This window comes from Oenanthe melanoleuca, chromosome 7, assembly GCF_029582105.1.
Source record: "Oenanthe melanoleuca isolate GR-GAL-2019-014 chromosome 7, OMel1.0, whole genome shotgun sequence".
In the NCBI taxonomy this organism is placed as follows: Eukaryota; Metazoa; Chordata; class Aves; order Passeriformes; family Muscicapidae; genus Oenanthe; species Oenanthe melanoleuca.
Genome location: NC_079341.1, coordinates 10,979,232 through 11,000,371, shown reverse-complemented (window position 1 = coordinate 11,000,371; position 21,140 = coordinate 10,979,232). Strand labels below are relative to the sequence as shown.

General features: G+C 37.5%; 1 protein-coding gene across 2 annotated transcripts in view; it reads right to left on the bottom strand.

Annotated features, from left to right (window-relative positions):
• AOX1 (aldehyde oxidase 1) overlaps positions 1 to 19,892 on the bottom strand; it is a 37,824-nt gene extending 17,932 nt beyond the window's left edge. Inside the window, exons 1-20 of one of the 2 annotated variants that reach the window (XM_056495674.1) lie at positions 19,659 to 19,892; positions 18,668 to 18,725; positions 17,601 to 17,697; positions 15,848 to 15,956; positions 15,173 to 15,299; positions 14,269 to 14,330; positions 13,605 to 13,685; positions 12,715 to 12,795; positions 11,509 to 11,653; positions 11,247 to 11,339; positions 9,446 to 9,597; positions 9,109 to 9,202; positions 8,293 to 8,402; positions 7,336 to 7,520; positions 6,479 to 6,641; positions 5,130 to 5,222; positions 2,950 to 3,119; positions 1,539 to 1,665; positions 1,304 to 1,426; positions 65 to 161 (exon numbers count right to left, since the gene is read on the bottom strand). In XM_056495674.1, coding sequence (XP_056351649.1) covers positions 65 to 161; positions 1,304 to 1,426; positions 1,539 to 1,665; positions 2,950 to 3,119; positions 5,130 to 5,222; positions 6,479 to 6,641; positions 7,336 to 7,520; positions 8,293 to 8,402; positions 9,109 to 9,202; positions 9,446 to 9,597; positions 11,247 to 11,339; positions 11,509 to 11,653; positions 12,715 to 12,795; positions 13,605 to 13,685; positions 14,269 to 14,330; positions 15,173 to 15,299; positions 15,848 to 15,956; positions 17,601 to 17,697; positions 18,668 to 18,725; positions 19,659 to 19,718 — 2,227 coding nt within the window. In that variant the 5' untranslated portion in view covers positions 19,719 to 19,892. The remainder of the gene's footprint in view (positions 1 to 64; positions 162 to 1,303; positions 1,427 to 1,538; positions 1,666 to 2,949; positions 3,120 to 5,129; positions 5,223 to 6,478; positions 6,642 to 7,335; positions 7,521 to 8,292; positions 8,403 to 9,108; positions 9,203 to 9,445; positions 9,598 to 11,246; positions 11,340 to 11,508; positions 11,654 to 12,714; positions 12,796 to 13,604; positions 13,686 to 14,268; positions 14,331 to 15,172; positions 15,300 to 15,847; positions 15,957 to 17,600; positions 17,698 to 18,667; positions 18,726 to 19,658) is intronic. The other variant, XM_056495675.1, reaches the window with a different exon arrangement.
• Positions 19,893 to 21,140: the final 1,248 nt, after the last annotated feature.

The window sequence follows — 21,140 nt, the reverse complement described above, 5'->3', positions numbered from 1 at the left end:
GCAGACAGCCAAACCCAAATACTGACGACCAAAAATTTCTCATCAAATGTATTTTATGGTTTACCTTCAATTATATCATCAACAGTTTCAAATGCCTCATCAACATTTCCTTGTTCTAATTTTCTTTTTGGCTCAAAGAACGAGTTGTGTTTTATAGCTTCCTGCAATGGAGAAAAAGAAAAAATAGGGGGTTTAAGTATTTTTAAGATTCCCAGCTTGTTACAGCATTTTAGTCTCAGGACTAACACTGCTGTCTTCAGAGACTGGAACCACCAGCTACCAAAGTCAATGAACAGCTTTGTTTCATCACTTTATTGCCATTGTTGACTTTCTTTATTCAATATCAGCAATTCTTTCCGGATGCATCTTGTGTAACTGATGTGACAGCAGTTTCTGAAGGAAATGCATTCAGTTTATTCAACCTGTTCTTCCCTGTCATACACCCAGGAAGTGATCAAGATACTACAGAGTAAGAATGCAACCTCATCACCCAAAGAGGATGTAAGAGGGGAAGAAGTCACAAGGACTAAGTAAAGGTGGAATCTATTTATAAATTAGCATTTGCTTTATTTCTAATAAGATTTCATTGGAGTTTCAATTCTAATGAAATGTTAACAAAACTGTCAGTCTTTATCTATTTTTCTGTCAGAAAGACTGTTCCATTAGACTACATATAATTAAAACTAAAGTTTTAATTGTAAAAAGTCACTGTAAAGTGACTACCAGAACTAACACTGATTCCCTGCAAGTGTGTCCTTTACTTCTACTCTCTTTAATCCAGGGTAAGTCCATATGTGACTCCCACATTACACCTCTAAAATGTTGCACATCCCTAACACCTTTCCTTCATATTCCCCCAACAATTCCTACTGCTCCAGACTAGCTTTCAAGCTAGACAACAGATTAAAATGCTAGAGATAATCAGGAGCTGACTGTTAGCCACTATACACATGCTGACTGATCAGCTGGTATCTATTAAAAAATTAGAAACAAGCATGCTCATTGCCTTTTCCTCACTGGGAACATTAGGAGATTTCTTTTTTTTTTTTTTTTTCCATTCTAATGTTTATTTATTGTAAAACTTGTGAAATCTTCATACTTTCGAAACTGTTGACTGTCTATCACAAGTGGTCAAAATTAAACAAAAGGTTAAAAATTTATTTATAGGAAGATGCTTATTTGGATGCTCAAATTCATCTCATTTCTTAAAAATCATATTTAAAAAGCAACTAAAGAGTGTCAACTGCTACTTCCATTAATTAAATAGGTAAAACAGTAAAAAAAGCAGAAGAATTATTAGTACCTCAATTGTTAAAATTACTGGTTCCAGCATTTCATACTCTATCTTCACTTTTGCAGCCGCTTGTTTGGCATGAACATCCGAATCTGCAACCACAGCACAGACAATCTGACCCACACAAATCACCTGTAAAATACACATCATGTAAGTATGTATCTCACAGATAGTGGGAGGATAAAAGGCTGGAGAAAAAACAGTTAAAATTAAGAAAATTGTTGCAAAAAGGTTGTAATTATACCTCATTTCTTGCAAATATAATCTCTGGATCATCAGAAAAATAAAACTCATTTGCAGCCGGCACATCATCTGCTGTTATGACATCAAACACACCTGCTCCTTTTAGGGCCTCTGAGGTATCTATAGATCTAATTGGGATATGGGAAGAGAGAAGTGTAATTCATTAATTTTACAAACTGTTCACAGAGGAATGGAACACAATACAGAGGTATATTTCTTGTACTAACAAGTTCTGCTCATAGGCTCACACACATCTTTTCTTCCTGTCTCTGGCATGTGGAAAAGTGCAGATAAGAGAATTTAAGATTCTACTAATCTGTTTCATTTTTAGGAGATAATTTAGATACAAAGGGAAATCACTGGCCCATTAGATTTCTTGAACTGAATTGGTTTAATAAAAGTCACTGCACAATTATAATGCTACAACTGCAACTTTCTAAGACCTCAAAGTGTACACATATATTGCAAGATACAAATACTCATCTTCAGATGGAGGATTCATATACACAGATATAAAAGAAATTACAAGACCAGTATAAATGGAGAAGGAATGGAAATGTCTAGATGTAGAAGGATCAGAAGGAACAGCAGGTCTATAAGAATAGCATGTTTTGATAGCATCTAGCTCAGCAGGTCATCAGATCCCAGCACATGTACAGGCACCTTCTTTGGACACCCAGATCAGGAGACAAAGGAGACTGAATAGATCCTAAGGACTTGCAGAGATGGGGGTGATGTCACCTCTGTGATGGGATCAAAAAGAGGGCTGCCAAACCCAGCACTGACATAAGAGTAAGTGAGGAAATATGACAAGGACTCTGTAGCTAGAAGCCCCAGTCCTATGTGTTGTGACAATTAATCCTGACTAGATCCCTTGAATATGTCTTGGTTCCTAAATGTTGAACAAACTGCTAGAACAGGTGTATCTTGGCAGGATAAAAGCATGTGTGAAAACAGTTTTCTTTTAAAATAAAATCCTCTTCTCTACCCTTCTCTCCTGTAAGCCTCATATGAGTTTTGCCACCTTGCTGCTGCAATGTTGCTGCACTATTTCCTACACTTTGGACAATCTTCTTCTTTCATGGTAGAGCTGAGTTTTAAAGCAGTGTTGGTAATATTGAATCTCAAAGTCTGCTTGCACTGCACAGCTGAGCACTTTGTGGAGGTAGCTAGGCTAGCTCTGGGCTGGTTTATGGACCAGAAACAGTTCACCCTTACAGTACAGTAAAATGGAGTGAGACACTTAAATCCTAACAAACCCTTCTACTAGTGCAACAATAATGCTTCCAGCATGGATTTGCCTGCAGGTATCAGGCTTGCTGTTCTGTACCCGAATAACTCATTAGACTCTCTAAAAATCTCAGGCAGCAATTCATGATAACACTTTCTTCAGGTCCACTTTGAACACTTACACAATCTTAGCATGGGCTCTGGAACTAGTCACAGGAGCCAGGAAAAGCTCCCCATCCACAGAAGGAAGGTCATCAATGTAGACTGCTTCGCCAGTGGCATGCATTATTCCAGACTGGTGCATTATGGGCCGTCCTACAGGGTCCTGTGGAGACTGGCTTGGCTCTACATCCTGTACAGTCAGGAACACACATCCAGCACACCCAGTTAAAAAAAGAACAGTCTTGCTACTCTTACAGTAATCAGAAAATTAGATGAATGAACAACTGCTCATACTATCATCTTCTGGTTCAACACTGAAAGAGATGTGGCTGCAGAAGGTCACTGCTGCTCCTGGGGATTTCTTTCTCCTTCTTTCTTCTCTTAATGACCCTTCTGAGAGCACCACACAGGTCTGTTTACTTGGATTTTTTTCCTTAATTATTTATCAAAGTGACAAACCCAGCACTTTTTCAGAAGGACATTTTCCTCCCTTACTTAATGGTGTCATGAATCTTTGATAATTTTCTGAATTATTCTCACAAGATTCTGCTCTGAATGCTATCACTGTCACGTGGTGTACTGTGAGCTATTTGCAATGATTTCTAGGATTTGTCTTCCTCACTGAAAGAGTGCAACTGATCAGTGTAAATCAGTGAGAAAAATATTGCCTAAATATTTTCTTTCCAATTATTTCCTCGCACCTGTGTATGAATTTTGTATGAAATGATCTTATTAGTCTTTGCTGCTAAGCTTTTTTGAAAACTGATTCAGTGTTTCTGGTTAAATCTGCCACATCAACTAATGTTGCCAACTTCCAGAAGACCTTAACAATTTCTGTGTCAGTATTCATGGTAACCTATTTTCTTTTCTACATTTAGAATTAGTTAATTGTTCACAACTTAAAATGTTTTTACTTCTAAAGCTTCCAGCACACAAGTGTTCAGGCTATACACTTCTACTTCCTGCACTTTCTGGCACGCTGCTGCTAGTGGCACAAAGTCAAGAGCAAACACTCTTCACGTGACTGCCTAAAGTTCCTCAAATGGATGTCTCAGCCAAACCACTTCAACATTTCCACAACAGAATGTCAAGGTATTTAGATTTCAGGATAAGCATCCTTTTTAAATCTTAATTTTAAAAGCTTAACAATGTCCAAATGAAGGAGTGCAGACAACAAATACGGCCTTACAAAATGTAAGTAGAAATTTAAAGTGGAAAAACCTCAAATTTTCTAGATTTCTAAATTTCTATTAGTCAGTGCCAACTGATCTGAGTAACAAATTGTTTCAATTTCTGATGTTCAGTCACTTTATTACAGATGTGGAATAAACTGGGGAAAAGTCACAGAGAAATAGTTCCCTTGATGCTGGCTCCTCTTATTGCCCGTTGCGGTTTCTTTGGTTGTTGTTTTTGTTTGGTTGGCTGGTTGGTTTGGTTTGGTTTTTTAAAATAAGAATAATAGTAACAACTCTGAAGGAAACTGAAGACAACAATTTGAACAAATTTAAAGTATTTAAAACTATTTTGGGAATATTCAAAAACTAAAAGAAAAGTATTTACCTATATTTCATTTGAATTTTTCTTTAGGTTTTCAAAAGTTGGTATTTTGACTTGTATATTGAGGATGCCAAAATATCAAAAATCCTTGTGGGTGTTTCCACCATGAGCTATTTATACAGTGAGCTCAGAAAACACCAAACATGTTCTTTGCTGCTCTCTACTGTTGATTTAGGACAACCTAAACCTGCTCGCGTTAATTTGAGCACACAACCATCACACACCATCTTAATTCCTAAATCTACAGAAGGACTTAAGAGCCCATGAGACAACAATAATATATCTATGCTACACTATATATATATACTGTACCTGGGCTTTTCAATCTTTTTTTGTTTTCTTATAATTTCTTTCTAACTGGGTTGCACACAGCAATAAACCAATTTTAAGCTATCTGACAATGGAGTTTGCATAGCATATTTATCTTCCAAGGACTGTCTAGAAGAAGTGAGTATACCCCAGACTATTTTTACAAACAAGGATTCTCCAAATGAGATGCAGGTAAAATCAATCATTAAAAGCCTCTTGCTTCCAGTCCTTTGGAAAATCTGTACCTGACCTTCACACCAAGGCTCATGCTTGAACTGTGACTTTTTACCTAATCTTCTAAAACACAAAACAATGTAAGAAGGAAATAATTTGCCTGGTATATTTGGATACTCCGGGGCATTCTGGTTTTGAAATCTTGTAGGCCACTCTCATATTCCACAGGTATGCCAGGATAATGGCAAGGATCCTGAAAAGAAAGCAAATTTCTACTAAACCTCACATTTTGAACATTCCAATTTACAAAAGCCAACAACCAAAATCAAACATAAAATTTTTATACAGGAAACACTTTCCAGGTTCAGACTAGAAAGGCTCTAAAACAACTATCTGAAAACAATGTAGAGGTTTTAGATGTCACTAAATAATATTTAAAATACACTGGTTTCAACAAATACGCTTTTTAAAGTAAGCAACGTAAATTAGGGACAGAAAGAGGAGCTTTGTTTTGAGGTGATCTGACCAAAACTGGCTCAGAATCACTCCTGATAATAAACTATCACCTAATAATAACAATTTAGAGGAAAGAGCTCAAGGTAACAGAAGAAAAACACAAAAGGGATATTTTTCTCTGTAAGAACATATTTAAGGAAAAAAAAAGAAAAAAGTAAATTACACATAGAATGTCTTGACAAGTGAAATTTTAGTGTCATCTCCCAGCCAACAGCTCACACAAGAAGGAGAGTTGGTTTAATATCTACAGTTTTTTTCCAAAATCTTTATTCCTTTTTCATCTGTTTCTGTTTAGAACTGCAGACAGAGTAAGATCTGTATATTTTCTTTGGGTCTGGGAGCTTGCTACTGGTATGTTGTTATATTAACATTGCTCAAATGTCTTTTAAAGCCTAATGTCCAAGGTAAAGATACCTGAGCATCTAAAAGTTAAATGGGCATCTCTCCATCAGTCTCTTTGGGAGTTAAACACTTAGGTTGGTGTGTAGCTCCAAACACCAAAGACAATGATTTAGCACACTGTACAAATGGCAAACACTAACATATAGCAAGAATACCCCTTTTATTTGCTTGCAAAAGAGCAGACATGGGGAATGCATGGTTTGCTCAACCTGTAGGCGACTCAAGGGAGACCCCACTGAGGTCTTCAACATCTTCACAAAGGTAAGTGGAGGGGCAGGTACTGAGCTCTTCACTCTGCTGACCAGTGATAGGATTGGGGAAAACAGCATGAAGCTAGGAGGGGAAAGCTTTAGGTTGGATATCAGGAAGAGATTTTTTACCCAGAGAGTGTCTGAGTGCTGGAACAGGCTCCCCAGAGCAGTGGTCACAGCCCCTAGCCTGAGCTCAAAAACCATTTGATCAATGCTATCAGGCACATGGTGGGACTCCTGTGATATCCTGTGCAGGGCCAAGAGTGGGACTTGGTGGTCCTGATGGATCTCTTGTAACTTAATATATGCCATGATTTTATGATTCTATGAACTAAATTACCATTGTCTTCAATGACTGTGATACTTCCAGGAAAAATCTGTAGAAGAAACTGACCATCAAAGTTTTCTTATAGTCTACATTTTCACCACCAGCTGAGCCTGGAAGAGCAATTTCTTTAAGAACTAGTCGGCATGCTTCATCCAACATTTGTTCATTCCAGTGTCTGTTAGGAAGAATAATAGATACAATCAGACTAGGACTAATAAAAAATAAATACAGATTGCAGTAATATATGTGTACCATTGACCACAGATATAATCCTGCTCACAATGAGGCCAAAATATTGATTCTAATAATGTCTGCAATTTTTAAAGTGGTGTAGATCAATGTTGCTCACAGAGCTGAGCTCCCATAAGCAAACTGAATTAAGTGCTATGCCAGCATTTTTAAATAAACAAATACATAATTTAACATATCCTATTACAGCTTTGAAGCTGCTTTAGCAGTCTTACAGATTCTCATCATATTGCAGATATTATCCTACATTTGAAGTAGATAGAGATGCAAAATGTAGATATTTTCAAGGGATCTAATTAGCTGTTACATTTCCTGAGAGCGCTGTCTTCTTCAAAAATCGCAACACTCTTAATTCTCCACATTTAAATGACTGCAGATATCAAAATATCAGTCTATTGGACTAAATTCAATCATGTAAAGTATCAAAAAATAATGAGTAGTTCAACTAATTAAACAGTTGCATATTAAATGGCAAACCAGGCCAGTGGGGCTACATTTAGTGTTTTATGTTGCTTGAATTTGCAATTTTTTTCCTCCAAAACTTGGAAAGGTGCTGCAAGCTGGGAGGGAAAGTCAGAGATTATTTGTTCAGAGACACACACAAAACAGGAAAATTTTACCTTCCAATAAGTGTCCAGCAGGTTTGTTTTGCGCAGACTGTCGTCAAGACAGCACCTCCATAGAAAATGCTTAGATCCTTTATAATGTCTGTACCTTCTTCAAAAAGGACTCTCATCCCAGCATTAGTTACTGGAAGAGCATTTTCCCGTCTTGGTGCTTGTCGAAATGCAGAGACATACTCCCCCTGAGCAAGATCAGACAGAAGTGTAGACATGTAAGTATCTGAAAGTAGAACTTATTATTGCACTATGTGAAGCAAGAGAACAAAAAATGAGTAGGACAAATTCAACCTCCTGAGCATTCAAGACTATGCACTTTCTTCTCTTGATCTTTCAGTACCATCTTTGATTTTCTAACAGCTCATACCCAATCCTCCATCACCTACACACCTTAGATGACCTAGATTTTTCATGGTAGATAACTGGAAGACAGGGATCTTGTAGAGTTGTATTTATACAAGACCATAAGTTTAGAGGCTTCCAAGTATTGCCAAACTTCAGTATTCGGGTAACACAACCCATAATTCTCTTGTATCCTATATCCACTCTTGCAAACCCAGTATCAGTTAAAGACTATTATTCAGTTCAGGAGATGCCAGTGCTTTACCTATTTGATGCTAGACATATCACAGGCAAGCAGTCTGCTTAGTAAGTACAATGGCAACTTGTCCAAGACCCCTTTCTGCAGGGGATCTAGACAATTGCTATTGCCCTATAATTTTAAGGCAAACTTTTGTCTGAATATTACTCTTTATATAGCATCATAAGCTACCTGGTGAGTTGTGTTTTTTGGCTGAAATTGGGAGATAGTATGGCACTGATAAGAATAAATGTAAGGAATTCAGATAGCAAGGGGTAATAGTGCTAGTTTAAACAGCTGGATTATGCCCAGTCCTGCTCTTTATTTCATAGTCATTAACTCTGCATAAAGCAAATATAAACAAACTAATAACTTACCTTTCTAGAATAGGGAATATGGATAGAGACTAAGATCTCTTCTGGTGTAATAGTATTGTTACCAACTCCATCTGCAAAAATATCACCCACAGGAATCTGTCGCTTTTGTCCTAAAAAAGGAAAAAAAAAAAAAAAAAGGAAAAAAAGATCCCAAATCCAGAAAATTCCATACAATTTTGCAATTAACACATATCAATAATATTTTCATTGGCAAGAAATACTTGCTGCTTTCCTGAAAAAATAACCACTACAGAGCTTACATAAAAAACTATCAGTGATATGTTCTATAACTTCAAATGGTTGCTCTATCTTCCATATCCTAATACCAGATTCCTAAAAAGGACCCAGAGGTCAATTCCCATTCTGTAATCCTCCTTTCATATATTGCCATAATGATCCCACCCTCACTTCTGTCAATCTATTCCAAATCTCTACAGCTGCTGTCATAACTACCTTTCATTCTAAAACATAAAAAATGAGGAACTGAGTAGTAAAGAACTGCTGTAAAAGTAAAAAATTATTAGGAAGGTGGGGTTTTTGTTGTTTAGGTTTTGCGTTCATTTCTTCTCTTCTTTGTTTGCTTTTCCCCTGAGATTCTGAATATTTCCAGGAGTCCAGAAAGAAATAAATGCTATTGCTTTTTCATCTCTCTTTTTGATATTATATTCTAAATTGTTATTCTGTGATATATATTATGAAAGTTAAAAGTTTTAGAAGGAAAGATGACAAAATTCTGCAAGGAACCTGAATCTCTAAAGAGCCCTTTGAACACTTAAAACCTCATTTATGCTACAGATACAGGCTATCTCCTCCTACCTCTTGAAGCCAGATTGAGCACGCAGTTGCTGGCTGCCAGAACAGGATTCAAGTCTGAGGTTGATTTTCTACTTATGATGTTTCCACCAAATGACTTGAAAAAAATAAAGTAGTTTATGTTACCTTTTTCTGTAATCATCACATTTTTATGTTAAGTGACAATATGACATGCAAACTATATGTATATTTATACATATTGAGAGCTACAAAAAGAAGTATTGACAAAAAATTCACAGCAAAATCAAAATTAAAAATACAAGTTCTACATGTGGTCAGGACCAATTTCACATTTGCTGCATGTTTTTTAGACTGTAATTGCAAGTAATTCCCAACATACAGCAACATTTCTTATCTGTTCTCCACCCAGAGTTCTCAATTGCTGCAAGACAGCACAGAAAACCCGCGTCTTCTCTTCTGGGAACTCGGCAATTGCACTTGACAAGACGTCTTTCACTAGAGAGAGGCTGCAGGCAGCTCCCAGAGTTAATCCTGTAACCACAAGATTATGAAAGTTAACATGTGCATTGCTTTATTGCCTGGATTTTAAAGTGTGCTCAGACTGTAGAGTTAGGACAGCTCATGTGGGCTAAGGCAGATAAAAGGAGAGGGGCCTTTGCATTTTAAAGGAACTGGAACCTTTCACTTCAGAAGACTGAGGATAAAATCCCTAGAAATTATGAAATCAAAGTAATAACTCACCTCTTCTGCTTAAAAGGAAATCCCTTCTCTGCTTCCAGCTGCATATCCCAACTGCTTCCCTTGCACCTTGCTTTGACTGAGTAAACGTTTAGGAGACATTTCACACAAAGGTGAGCCAAGTTCAAAATGCTTTCAACTCTCTTCCGATTTTTAAGCATGATTTTCATCCTAATTTGATCTTTAAATATGTGCATTCTAGTTATTCTACTCCTAGTCTTTTTCCCACTAGAAAGACAACTCATACACATTTACTTAAGAAATTCTTCTGTAAGATTATACTTCTGATTTTTTAAAATAGTATACAGTTCCTTTCTATTAAAAATTACTATTTATATAATATATGAATGTTTTCAGTGAATACTGGGATTCAATTAAATGTATAAATTAAGACAAAAACTAATTTAATGAATTTTAATCAAGAAAAACAATATTAAATTTTGTGTATTTAAAAGAAAATTTAATCAAAACATATTTTGCATTTAAATCTGATTAAAGAGAGGAAATGCTATTTCTGGTTGGCAAACTAAACTGTGTATCTCTTATTTTAGAACTAGTAAGTCTCATTTTCGAATACCTAAGTTTTATTTGAACACTTTAAAGAAGCAAGTAAGCATCTCCCAGCTTCTTTTCAATTCCTAGCTACTTTTCAGCTAGTTTTTGAATAGAACTGGATGACTAATCTGAAATAAAATAGATATTCTAAATGCAATGACAGAACTATCAAACACAGTTTACCACTTTAAAAAAAGTGACTTCAAGCATATAGCAAGTAATTTCATCAGATATGAATTTCCTTAAAACTTTGGCTATAAGCTTGTACAAGGTAATTTTTATTCAATTACTTTAGACTATTATAATAAATTGAAACCTCTTTCTAGTTGCATTTCTAATCCCCAGAATTTATTTAAAACCCGAAACCCAGTCTAACTGAAAAAAACCTCCATGCTTATTATAAACACATAAGTTGAGGTACAAATATTTTAACCTCTTATAATTAATGCTGTTATGATTTAGAACAAGATTAGTTAATGCATATCAGCTATGCCAGTTTAATCACAGCCTTATTTCTAACATAATCAGGCATACCACATGCTAACTGTCCCTCTGGTTCTGTATGGGTCTCTCTCTGCTATTCCGCAGAGCCTGGTACAGCAGTCACAAAGCAAATCCTGCATGACTGAGCACCAAAACCTGTATTACCAGAATAATCACCCTCACACTAAGGGCCAAGATGATACTGCTGGTCAGCTCTGCACTGCACCATGAAGGCAAAGCCATCCTGTACTGTGATGTGGCAATGGCCCCCTTGAGCTGGGAAAGAGCCAAGCATGCTTAGGAGTGTGTTGCACAGCACTTCACACCTTCAGCACTCTGGAATGGTGCAGTGCTCCATACTGCAAAGAAATCTCCTATTTCTGAAAAAAGTAAAGTCTACTGACCATCATTTGTGTATTTCAGCACATTCAGATCTGGGATCCTGGCAGGAGCAATAAGAACTGGATGGAACACACCTCCGAATTTCATGTCAGGTCCTACAAGATAACAGCAGACTTAGACAAAAGGCTTTTCCATAACAACAACTCCCACATAGTGGAACGTAAGCTTAAGGATGAAGAGGCAAAAAAAAAGATAAACGTAGCCCCAGTCCTCTCATGCACACTGGACCTAAAGCAACAGGAGCCATTCTGATCACATACATACCCACACTGGTGTTCCCAACCACAAGTGGAGCTTTGGGGTAGGTGGCTTTCAGATCCAGCAGTTCATCCAAGCTTACAGGAGAAATCCATGTTACTCGCTCTCCACGAAAAAACAGAGATCTTTTTGATTGATTTTCTGCCATTTTCTGATGGAGAAACATGGCAGATTTAAATACTTAGACATACAGACAAAAATGAGGTCCAAGACATTAAACAAAGTCAAAAATGTTCTTAGACAACAGCAGTTACACATAATCCTTTAAAATTGGACAAAAAGAGGGCAGAAATGTTATGCTTTCGTATGCAGAAATGTTATGTGTCTTTGCACAGTGGTGGAAGTCGAGACTGTGTGGGTGAAATGCCTTTAAGTAATTTCAATGGGCTAATAAACAAGATTGATAATAAACTGCCCGCTAGCAAAAAATGTAGAAAAAATCCTACAATTGCTAAAACTGTTAGAAAAGTGATAAAAAATACTTAGGGAGGTATTTGCCCACTTAGTTTGCTTGGAGAGCACCAATGACACTGACAGCAGCATCCCCTTCTAGATTATGCATGCACTTAAGTGTCTCTGGCTGTTCTAGCACTGTTCAGTGATCACTAGGAAATAGCTTGTGAATGAGTGCAGGTACAAATACACAGTCAAGAACTCCTGTCCTACAGTTATCAACCTTTCTCCAGAAGCAGTCAGCTAATTACAGACAATCTGGGTCTGAATCTCTACCCTGACAATAAAGTAAAACAAACAGCTTTCCATTTTTCTAGTGCAAATAACTAAGGGTACCTAACACTTTCCATTCCAGCTGTTTATATCTTTGGCATGCCTTAATCACTGAGGCTAAATACTCTCTGATCTGGATGGCTATCTGATAACAGACTAACAGAACTATTAAACCACATCATTGTTTTCCAATGTTAAAAATTGTTTGCCATTCAGTTTGCTGTGAAGTATTTATATCTTCAGCTGCTGGACTGGAAACCCAGTTTAGGTTGCTTCTTTATCTTCTCAACTAACACCTAAATCTGCAACTTTACCAATATGACTTCTTTAGATATGTGAATATCCAAGCTTACTGGGAAAATACCAAAAAGGAGTATAATAGCATTAAAATGTTTTGCCATTTCTTCTGATGGATTACTGCTAAGCCGGACTCAAGAACTTATTCTGAACAGAGCATTAGAATAGTCTATGAGCAGCAAAAATTACCATTAGTTCTGGAGGGAATATAAGCTCCTGGGTGGGATCTAAGGGCTGGAATTCATCTGTTGAAAACAGACTGGTGGAGACCTTGAAAAGAAGACAAGCAAAGACCAAGAATTTCCTCTCATCATTAATTTCATACAACAATAAAAGCAAAAGGAAAACCATACCAGGAGACTGCCACTGAAGTCAGTAAAAAAATGAGTAATTTCATTATCATTTGGATTTGTTGTTACATCATCATGCATCATTTGGAGGTGCTGAGGCAAAAGAAGTGTTCATAACATTTTCTTAAATTGCACTGCTAACATAAATGACAGTGCAGAAGCAAGCAACTGAAGGACCAAGTACAGACTTTCTGTAGTTCTACTATAACAAAGTAGTTCCATGCTAACCTAAAGTAGTCAAAACTCAAAGAAGTAGACCACATACTACTGAAAGAAAATTGAGAACAAGGTGAAATATTTGTATGCATAAGAGGTTTCACATAAAATCCCAATCATAGCTCTAATTTTTAAGAGTGTATCAATCCTTCAGACTCGTCAGCAGTTTTCCTATGAGACCAGTACTTAGAGCATCACTGATCATTGATTTAAGCAAATTTCACATATGCCCTAATGTCTTGCACAATGTAATTCTCACTGTATTGGTAGAGCTCAGACTACTAATATTACTGAACCTGAATAGCTGCTCAAACCTCAGCTCTGGAGATCCAAACTATCTGACACATCATTACCTCCTCATACAACTATACACATAGAACTCTCAATTTTTCAAAATATTTCCAAATTTCTTGTGAGGACTAATAAAATATCTTATTTATCAAATACTATGTGCAATAATCTTTCTCTAAGTTTTAGACTGAAGAAGGGTCAGTAATAAATTCAAAACTTTACCTTCTCTTCATTATCAAACAAATCATCTTCTTGATCCAAGCAACATTTTCCATTTGCTTTCCTTTGACAACAAATGGATTCCTAAAATAGGAATATCTCATTAATGAAATACTGCCCAGAATGGCAATGAGTTAAAGCTCATAAGATAAAAGTGACTCTGTATTTCAATAAAGTTCTAGATGAAGCTTAATAACAAGCCAAATGAGGATTGTTAAAGGAGTGATACTAAAAAATAATTTTAAATCATTAGGTGTTGAAGTCCCTAATACAAAATAATTTCTACTCTGCAGAATTCAGTTGACATTGTGGGAGCAGATAGAGATGGTCTGTATTGTTTCCTTTACCAACTGTTCACTTCCATTTTTCCTCTGCAGGTTTCTGACACATTGCATGATAAATTACTAAGAACATGGATTGAAATTCTGCTTTTATTCATGCCAGTACTAACTCACAGTAAACCACAGAGTTACTTCAGATTACTCTTCATAATCCATCTGAGACATGTTCATTTGTGTTAATCAATTTTTATAATGGGTAGGCCATTTACTCAGAATGACATCTTTAAACAGAGGGAAGGGATGATCTTAATGAAAATCTTAATGGCTGGTATATGCATATTCACTGATGGCCCCAATCTAGCAATCCTACTGCCACTACTTCTTACCTTACAGAAGGTTTTACAGGCATCTAGGATTGGCCGGTATCCAGTACAGCGGCACAAGTTCCCTGAAGAAGGGAAATCAGTCAGAAAAAGCTTTGCTCTAAAGTCCGTGGCTTTAAAATGTCATGTCTTTATGTGACTTATGTGAGTTTTGTGTTTTTGGAGTACAAGGAGAAGTATTAGCTCTCAAAAAGACAAAATAGAACAGTGTCACAAGACTTAGGACCCTGCAGCTCCTGACAAAAAATGCTGTTCTTTCAAGGGGAGTATGAAACAGTTGAGATCTGCACAGGAGAATGCTGGCTACAGCTCAGTATGCAGGAGAATAAAGAGAATGGGCAATATTCTTCATCCACTCAGAATGTTGTTCTCTTTCCCCCCGACTTTTTTCTAGAGGTAAAGGAAGTTAAAAAACACCTCTAAGTTCACCATCATACAGCAACTGGAAACATCTTTGACTCCACTGTGACTCCAGAGCTCAAGAGATGACAGAAGGCTATTTTACCTACAATAAATGCTCACACTTTCCCATACTGAAGATAGTTTGCACCTCTCTGCCTTGTCTGTTTTAATCCTACTGCAAGGCTTATGACATTCTCAACGCTAGATATAAAGGGATCTTGGAGATGCTCCGATGCAGCTGCTTCTCCAATACGACATCATTTTGGCACATCTGATTTTAAGCACTTCAGAAGACACACATGGGGATGTTTTGAACACCTGAAACAATTCACACCTCCATGCTTCATTTTCCAGGAGAAAAGAATGGCAGGGAATACAAGGTGTGCATCCAGTAGCAACTCTTCTAGGAAGTAGCATGTATACTCACACAGATACTCACACAGACAAAGCATCTGAAGAAATGCTTCAGGCACACACATGCAAACTAATAAGTGGCAATATTTACCAGCCAGAGCTGCAATCATCTGCTCCGAAGTTGGTTCTGGGTGGTTTCTTAGCAAAGTGTATATGGACATCACCATTCCAGGCGTGCAGAAACCACACTGGGAGCCATGGCACTTGGCAAGTCTTTCCTGAAATGAAATGCCATAAAGAACCCTCCCTTCCAGCACTCATCTTCATTTTAGTGAATGCTCTCTGAAATGGGAAATGCCATATAAAATGTAGCCTTTGTAATAAATCAGACTTTTAAAGTAAAACACTTTAAGCAACATGAAATGAGAATAATTATTTTGGGTGTGATGTTCAGGCACATCTTACTAAAGAAGCCAATTAACCTTCAGTGGACTTTTGTCTTTTTTGCATTTATTCTAAATAGAGCCAAAGGGACATTGTTCAAGATGTGTCATTAGCCCAAAGAGAGCAAAGACTGGCCCACTCCAACAATCATTACATACCAACTACTTGATCAGACTGTCAATATTAAAGTAAGATCCATCATGAGCCACATCATCAGCCTTGATCAATCAACCACCAGGAACCAATGTTGTCCTGTATTGTCCTTTAGCAGGGAAAACAACCATCTTATGAAATTCCTATGCCCTAAAAGCACTGTCACTAAAGCCATCCCATCCAAAAAAGCAATCAGTAATCCTCCTATACAGTGATACTATACTCTCACCTGAACTGGATGAATCCTGGTTTTTGTACTTCCAACACCTTCCACTGTAATCACTGCTGCACCATACAAAGAACAAATGGGAAGCAAGCATGCATTGGCTGAATAGTGTCTTTGGAACATAAAGAAGAATAAAGAACATGAATGTTATTTTAATAAACAAGTCTGAGTGTTATTTTTCAGTCAATCAAGACATAGTTTATACGTACAAAACAGCCACTATTAACATTTGGAATGAGAAGGGATCACTTTCTAGCTATGTCTCTTGTCCCCTGTGTATCTATGAGGATAATTCCATGGAATTTACATCTTCCTTAATACCTCAGTCTTTTCTAACTGCCCTCTTTCTTCTCTTGCCCACAAGCAATCTGTCAACTGTATTTTGGAGGAGGAATATAGGGAAGGGAAGATTGGTGCAGCCATTGGAAGGAAGTAAAGAATTACTGCTGCAAATTTCTAATCAAAATTCTGATCCAAAGGAAATTCTGATATAAAATAAATATCATACTAAATAGGAACAACACACCAAAATGAAAATTCTTTAAAGCATTTAATAATTTTAATAAAATTATTTGTTTTTTCAATACAGTTCAAATGTTTCTTTTCAGGAGTCTACTTTAATTTTGGCTCTTTCATTAACTTTAAACATTTCCATTTGTGTTGCATTCCAATGTAATGTAACTGTACAAAAGGACAACTGGAATGTTTTTTTCCTCATCTAATAAACACTTCAATGCACAATATCATGTAACCATTTAACAATTTGACTGGAATTTTCTCAACTTAAAAGCAATTTATTCCAATTTTGAGTTTCAAAATATTTCTCTTCATGGGTAGGGTGTAATGGGTGGAGTTCAGTGTTAAAAGGCTGGTAAGACTCACACTTCTGCCTACCCTGCCTTGCCACCAATTGTATGACAGTATGCTGGTTTTGGATAGGATAGAGTTAACTTTCTTCAGAGTAGCCAGTGTAAGGCTGTGTTTTGGATTTGAGTTGGAAATGGTGCTGATAACACAGGGATGTTTAGCTACTGCAGAGCACCAATGAGGAGGCTGAGGGACACAAGAAATTGGGAGGGGACACAGCTGGGACACCTGACCCAAAATGACCAAAGTCATATTCCATACATATGGCACCACGTGCAGCATACAGAGCTGTGGGAAGAAAAAGAAAGGGTGGAAGTTTTGTGTTTGTCTTCCCAAGTACCATCACAGATGATGGTGTCCTGCTGTCCTGGCAGTGGCTGGACATCTGCCTGATGATGGGATGCAATGAGTAAATTGCCTACTTTGCTTTGTTTGCACAAGCAGCTTTTGCCATATCTATTAAACTGTCTTTTCTCAGCCCATGAGTTTTCTCTTTTACCCTCCTGATTTTCTCCCCCATCCCACTGGGCGAGTGAGTGAGCAGCTACATGGTCCTCATTTCCCAGCTGGACTTAAACCACCATAGAGAGCTGCAGGCAGGAGCCACATTTCAGTGGTCAAGCCAAAGGGTCTTTAATGCCTTCTACAACCTCTTGCAAGGGCTGTCAGTATTTATAAGTAAATCAAGCATTTGAGTTTGATAGTTCAGCAAATTTACAATATAGCTCAATCAACAGCAATTTTAAAAGCATTCTCTTTTTGGATTAAAGTAACCCTTCCTCTAGATTCTTTTACTATTAAGTATGAGTTCTACAACTCTGTTTTTAAAGTTTCATGTCTGGAAATGGTATCTACAATCATAAAATTTTCTGCCATTTGTTGAGGATACCGTATCTTCTTTGAAGCTGGATCATAAGTAGATATCATCACTGTGCAGGCACCACAGCCACCTCCTCCACAGCCATACTTAGTTCCTGTAAGACGGACTGAAAATGATATCATTAGGGAAAATAATTATCTGGTTCCACTCTGGTCTTTATTCTACTCAAAAGCTTGAGACCACCTTTTTTCCTAAGCCCCCAAGAAACACAGAATCAGTTTGGTATCAGCATATGTATTGGACTTCTTTCTATATTGGAATAAAATTTTCAATGAAAGCAAGATGGAAGCTAAGGAATTACATGACCAAAATCCTACTCTAAAGAAAAGAGAAAACCTGATAATGATTTATTTTGGAAGAGGAGTAAGTTGCGACAGAAAGGGGAAGTGAAAAACAGTTCTCCAAGCGAAAATATAAAAAGAAAAAATGTGTAATGGTCAAACCAGCTGTATATCTGAAATTCCAGTGGAACAATAAAACCATTTTCCCAGTTTCTCCCAGAAGGCTATTTGAGAGATATTTGCCTTGCAAAAGATCTGAAAAGATCTGAAAAAGATCACAGTTCTGAGAGAAGTGCACATTTCTGTGAAACTGGAACAGTGGCCAATCTAAAACTGGGAATCAACAAACAGCTAATTTAATGTTCCAAAGCCACCAGAAGGGCCTTTTTGCCTCTCAAAATTCCATAAGCTTCACGTTCTCATTACAAGATCTCCCCTTTACCAGGAGAGAGACCATTACAAAGCTTGGAGACTTCTATTCTGTCAAGCTTTATACATACTGACTACTGGGTTTTTAGACTTCTTTATGAGGTGGGAGGGGAGGAACACAGACACATATTCATTGTGCCTGATAGCATAACTTTGCGTGTTTAAAAAGCCAAGCTAAAAACACATCAGCTCAACTAAAGAATATTTGGATTAAGAAAGAGACCTCATTTAGTGTGGTTGATTTATCTTAAAGGAATCACAACTTCCTTAATCTGGTAATTAAACCTTGAATTAAATTTTATGAGAATTTTGCTTGAATAAGGCTTTCACATGAGTAACTTTAGGGAACAGACAAGAAAAGGATACGCCTCTTTCGCAGATAAGACAAGAGCATTTGTTCAGGATCAGCATTTTTCTCTATTATCTACAGCAAGAAAGTAAAAACAAGGTTTAATTAGGAAACCAAGGCCTCTTAAAATTCAGGGCACAGACTACATTCACAAAGCCAGAAGAGAATTCTTCTGTGTCTCCCTCTCACAGCACTACACTAATTGCCAAACACCACAGGAGAGTTTGGGCTCTTTCTAGAATTCCTTTTCAAACAGATACATTTCCAGGACAGGAGCCTTAGGGCACCTTGCATGTACTAAAAATAACTGCTGCTCAGTGAAATATTATACTGAGGGAACTGACCTTCGGTCACACTAGAAATAAAAATGCGGAACTTTAAAGACAGCATGAAGAACTAACTAATGATTTGCAGATCCTGAAGTCTCCCTGGCACTCTGACGTACTGGAAAAAACATTAGAGGAGGCCCATAAGGCTATCAGCAGTAGTAATTTCTTTTCTAGCTTTATTTATATCAACTTTCACCTCCTGTAAGAAACTGACAACAGAGAGCAACAGAAATACCCACATTCTTGATCAAGTACAGTACTTCTTATTCAGTCACTTAGAATAAAATGGTTCCTTACAGTGGCTTTGGATCAACAACCACTCCTTGCAATATTGTATTTATGGTCAATAGTCCAAATTTGGGCACTGGAGTCTTGCTTTCAGTTGTGCCTCTGAAAACCCAACACCATCAAAAATGAGAAGCCAGACAAACCAATGAAGAAAGTGATTTGCTTACCAGCCAAGTTTGATACCCAGCTGAAAGTGTGTTTAACTTTGACACGGTTTTTCTCCCAAACACAGCAGAGCTAGCCAAAGTGTGATGCAATCATCCAACCTTCTTCTGGAAGTTTGTGTGAGGATTCGGTTACACTCGCAAGAATAAAGTCTGAGGAAGGCAAATCTGCGCCCTTCGGGGTTCCTTCAGGCACAGCAGCCCCTCCTTCTCCGGGCCACACTTACCTTCCTGCCATTCACATAGAAAACGAGCTCGTCAGGCGCCGCGGCCCCGCGCGGAGCCATGGTTGGCAGCCCCGGACCCTAGGGCAGCAGGGAAAGCCGAGCAGCTGGAGGCGCCTCGTTCTGCAGGGCGGGGCGGCGGCGCGGCGGGGCGGCGGCGCAGCGGGGCGGGCGGGGGGAGCGCGGCCGCACCCGGCCCACGGCCGACACGGTCAGGGTTTTCAGCGTCCTCAGCTGACTACAGCCGTGCTTCCGCCTTTTAAAGTGCTCTTTAAGTGTTCCAGAGCCAAGCCACACCTCAGACTTTCTCAAAGCACACAGGAGTTCCTGCAGAGCAAAACGGCAACATTAACACGGCGCACTGTTATCAGGTTCTTATAATAAAATCACCAAGAGTAATTTTAAACTGAGATAAAATCCAGCAATGTAGTGATCATGAGACCAGTGGGATTTTTGGTTATATTCGCATTCACAAAATAATCAGCAGTAAGGTCCAGGTATCATCACCATTTCTAAAGGCTACTTGTGCAGGCAAGGGTTTTAAGAAAAAAATACATCCTGTAAAATCAAAATATATTGAATTAATTTCCTACCAAATTTCAATTAGATTGAGCAAACATGAGAAAAAGCAACTTTAAAGCTATATAAAGAAGTTCAAATTACTTATCCTCAGCAAAATTATCCTAATTCCTGGTGATGCCTACAAATTGATTTTTATGCCAAAAATCATGAGCTGCTTTTACATAATTTTCCTGGAAAAAGCTTCTAATATATCAAATGACCTGGTAAAACAAGCGCATATAGTGAAAGTTCAAAGACAATGCAATATTCTTTATACTGCTTTTATGTGATCATTTTGTTTAACAGTTAAAAGAAATGCAACCTAGGAAATAACAAATACAGAGTTTTCTCTGTATTCTATTACTGAACATAAACTTGAGCAACAAGAGTGAGGATGGAGAAAACAATGAAAGAAGGGCAGTAGCAATAATATGATTTTACAGTTACTTAAAATAACTTTGTGCATCTTCAGGCCACTTTCTCTATTCTTTCTTACTTTGAAAGATATCTATACTAAAAGAATGGAAGAAATGAAGGCATAAAGCCCTAGGACTTTTACTTTTATTGAAAATTACATGCTTGTATTTGGGACACCCTAGCAGTCTAGCTGGTAACACCAGAGGCTGTGTGGAGCAACACGACCTTCACTGAAAAAATAATTCAACCTATCCCCAAAGAGATTATTTATTTTCTGGGAAGATAAAAGCATGCGCCTCTGTTTCTAGCTTTCAAACCACAGGCAGTAGAGAGAAACAACAATTTTAAAAATCATTGTGTTTTGCTGCTGCAGTGCCAGTACTGGGAACACAAGTTTTAACATGTATTTCTTGAGGGCTTCTAATGACACAGCTGGTGAAGTTGATAAATAGTGGAAGGTAGCAAGAACATTTCAATTAAAAATAAGACAAATTCATTACAGATTTG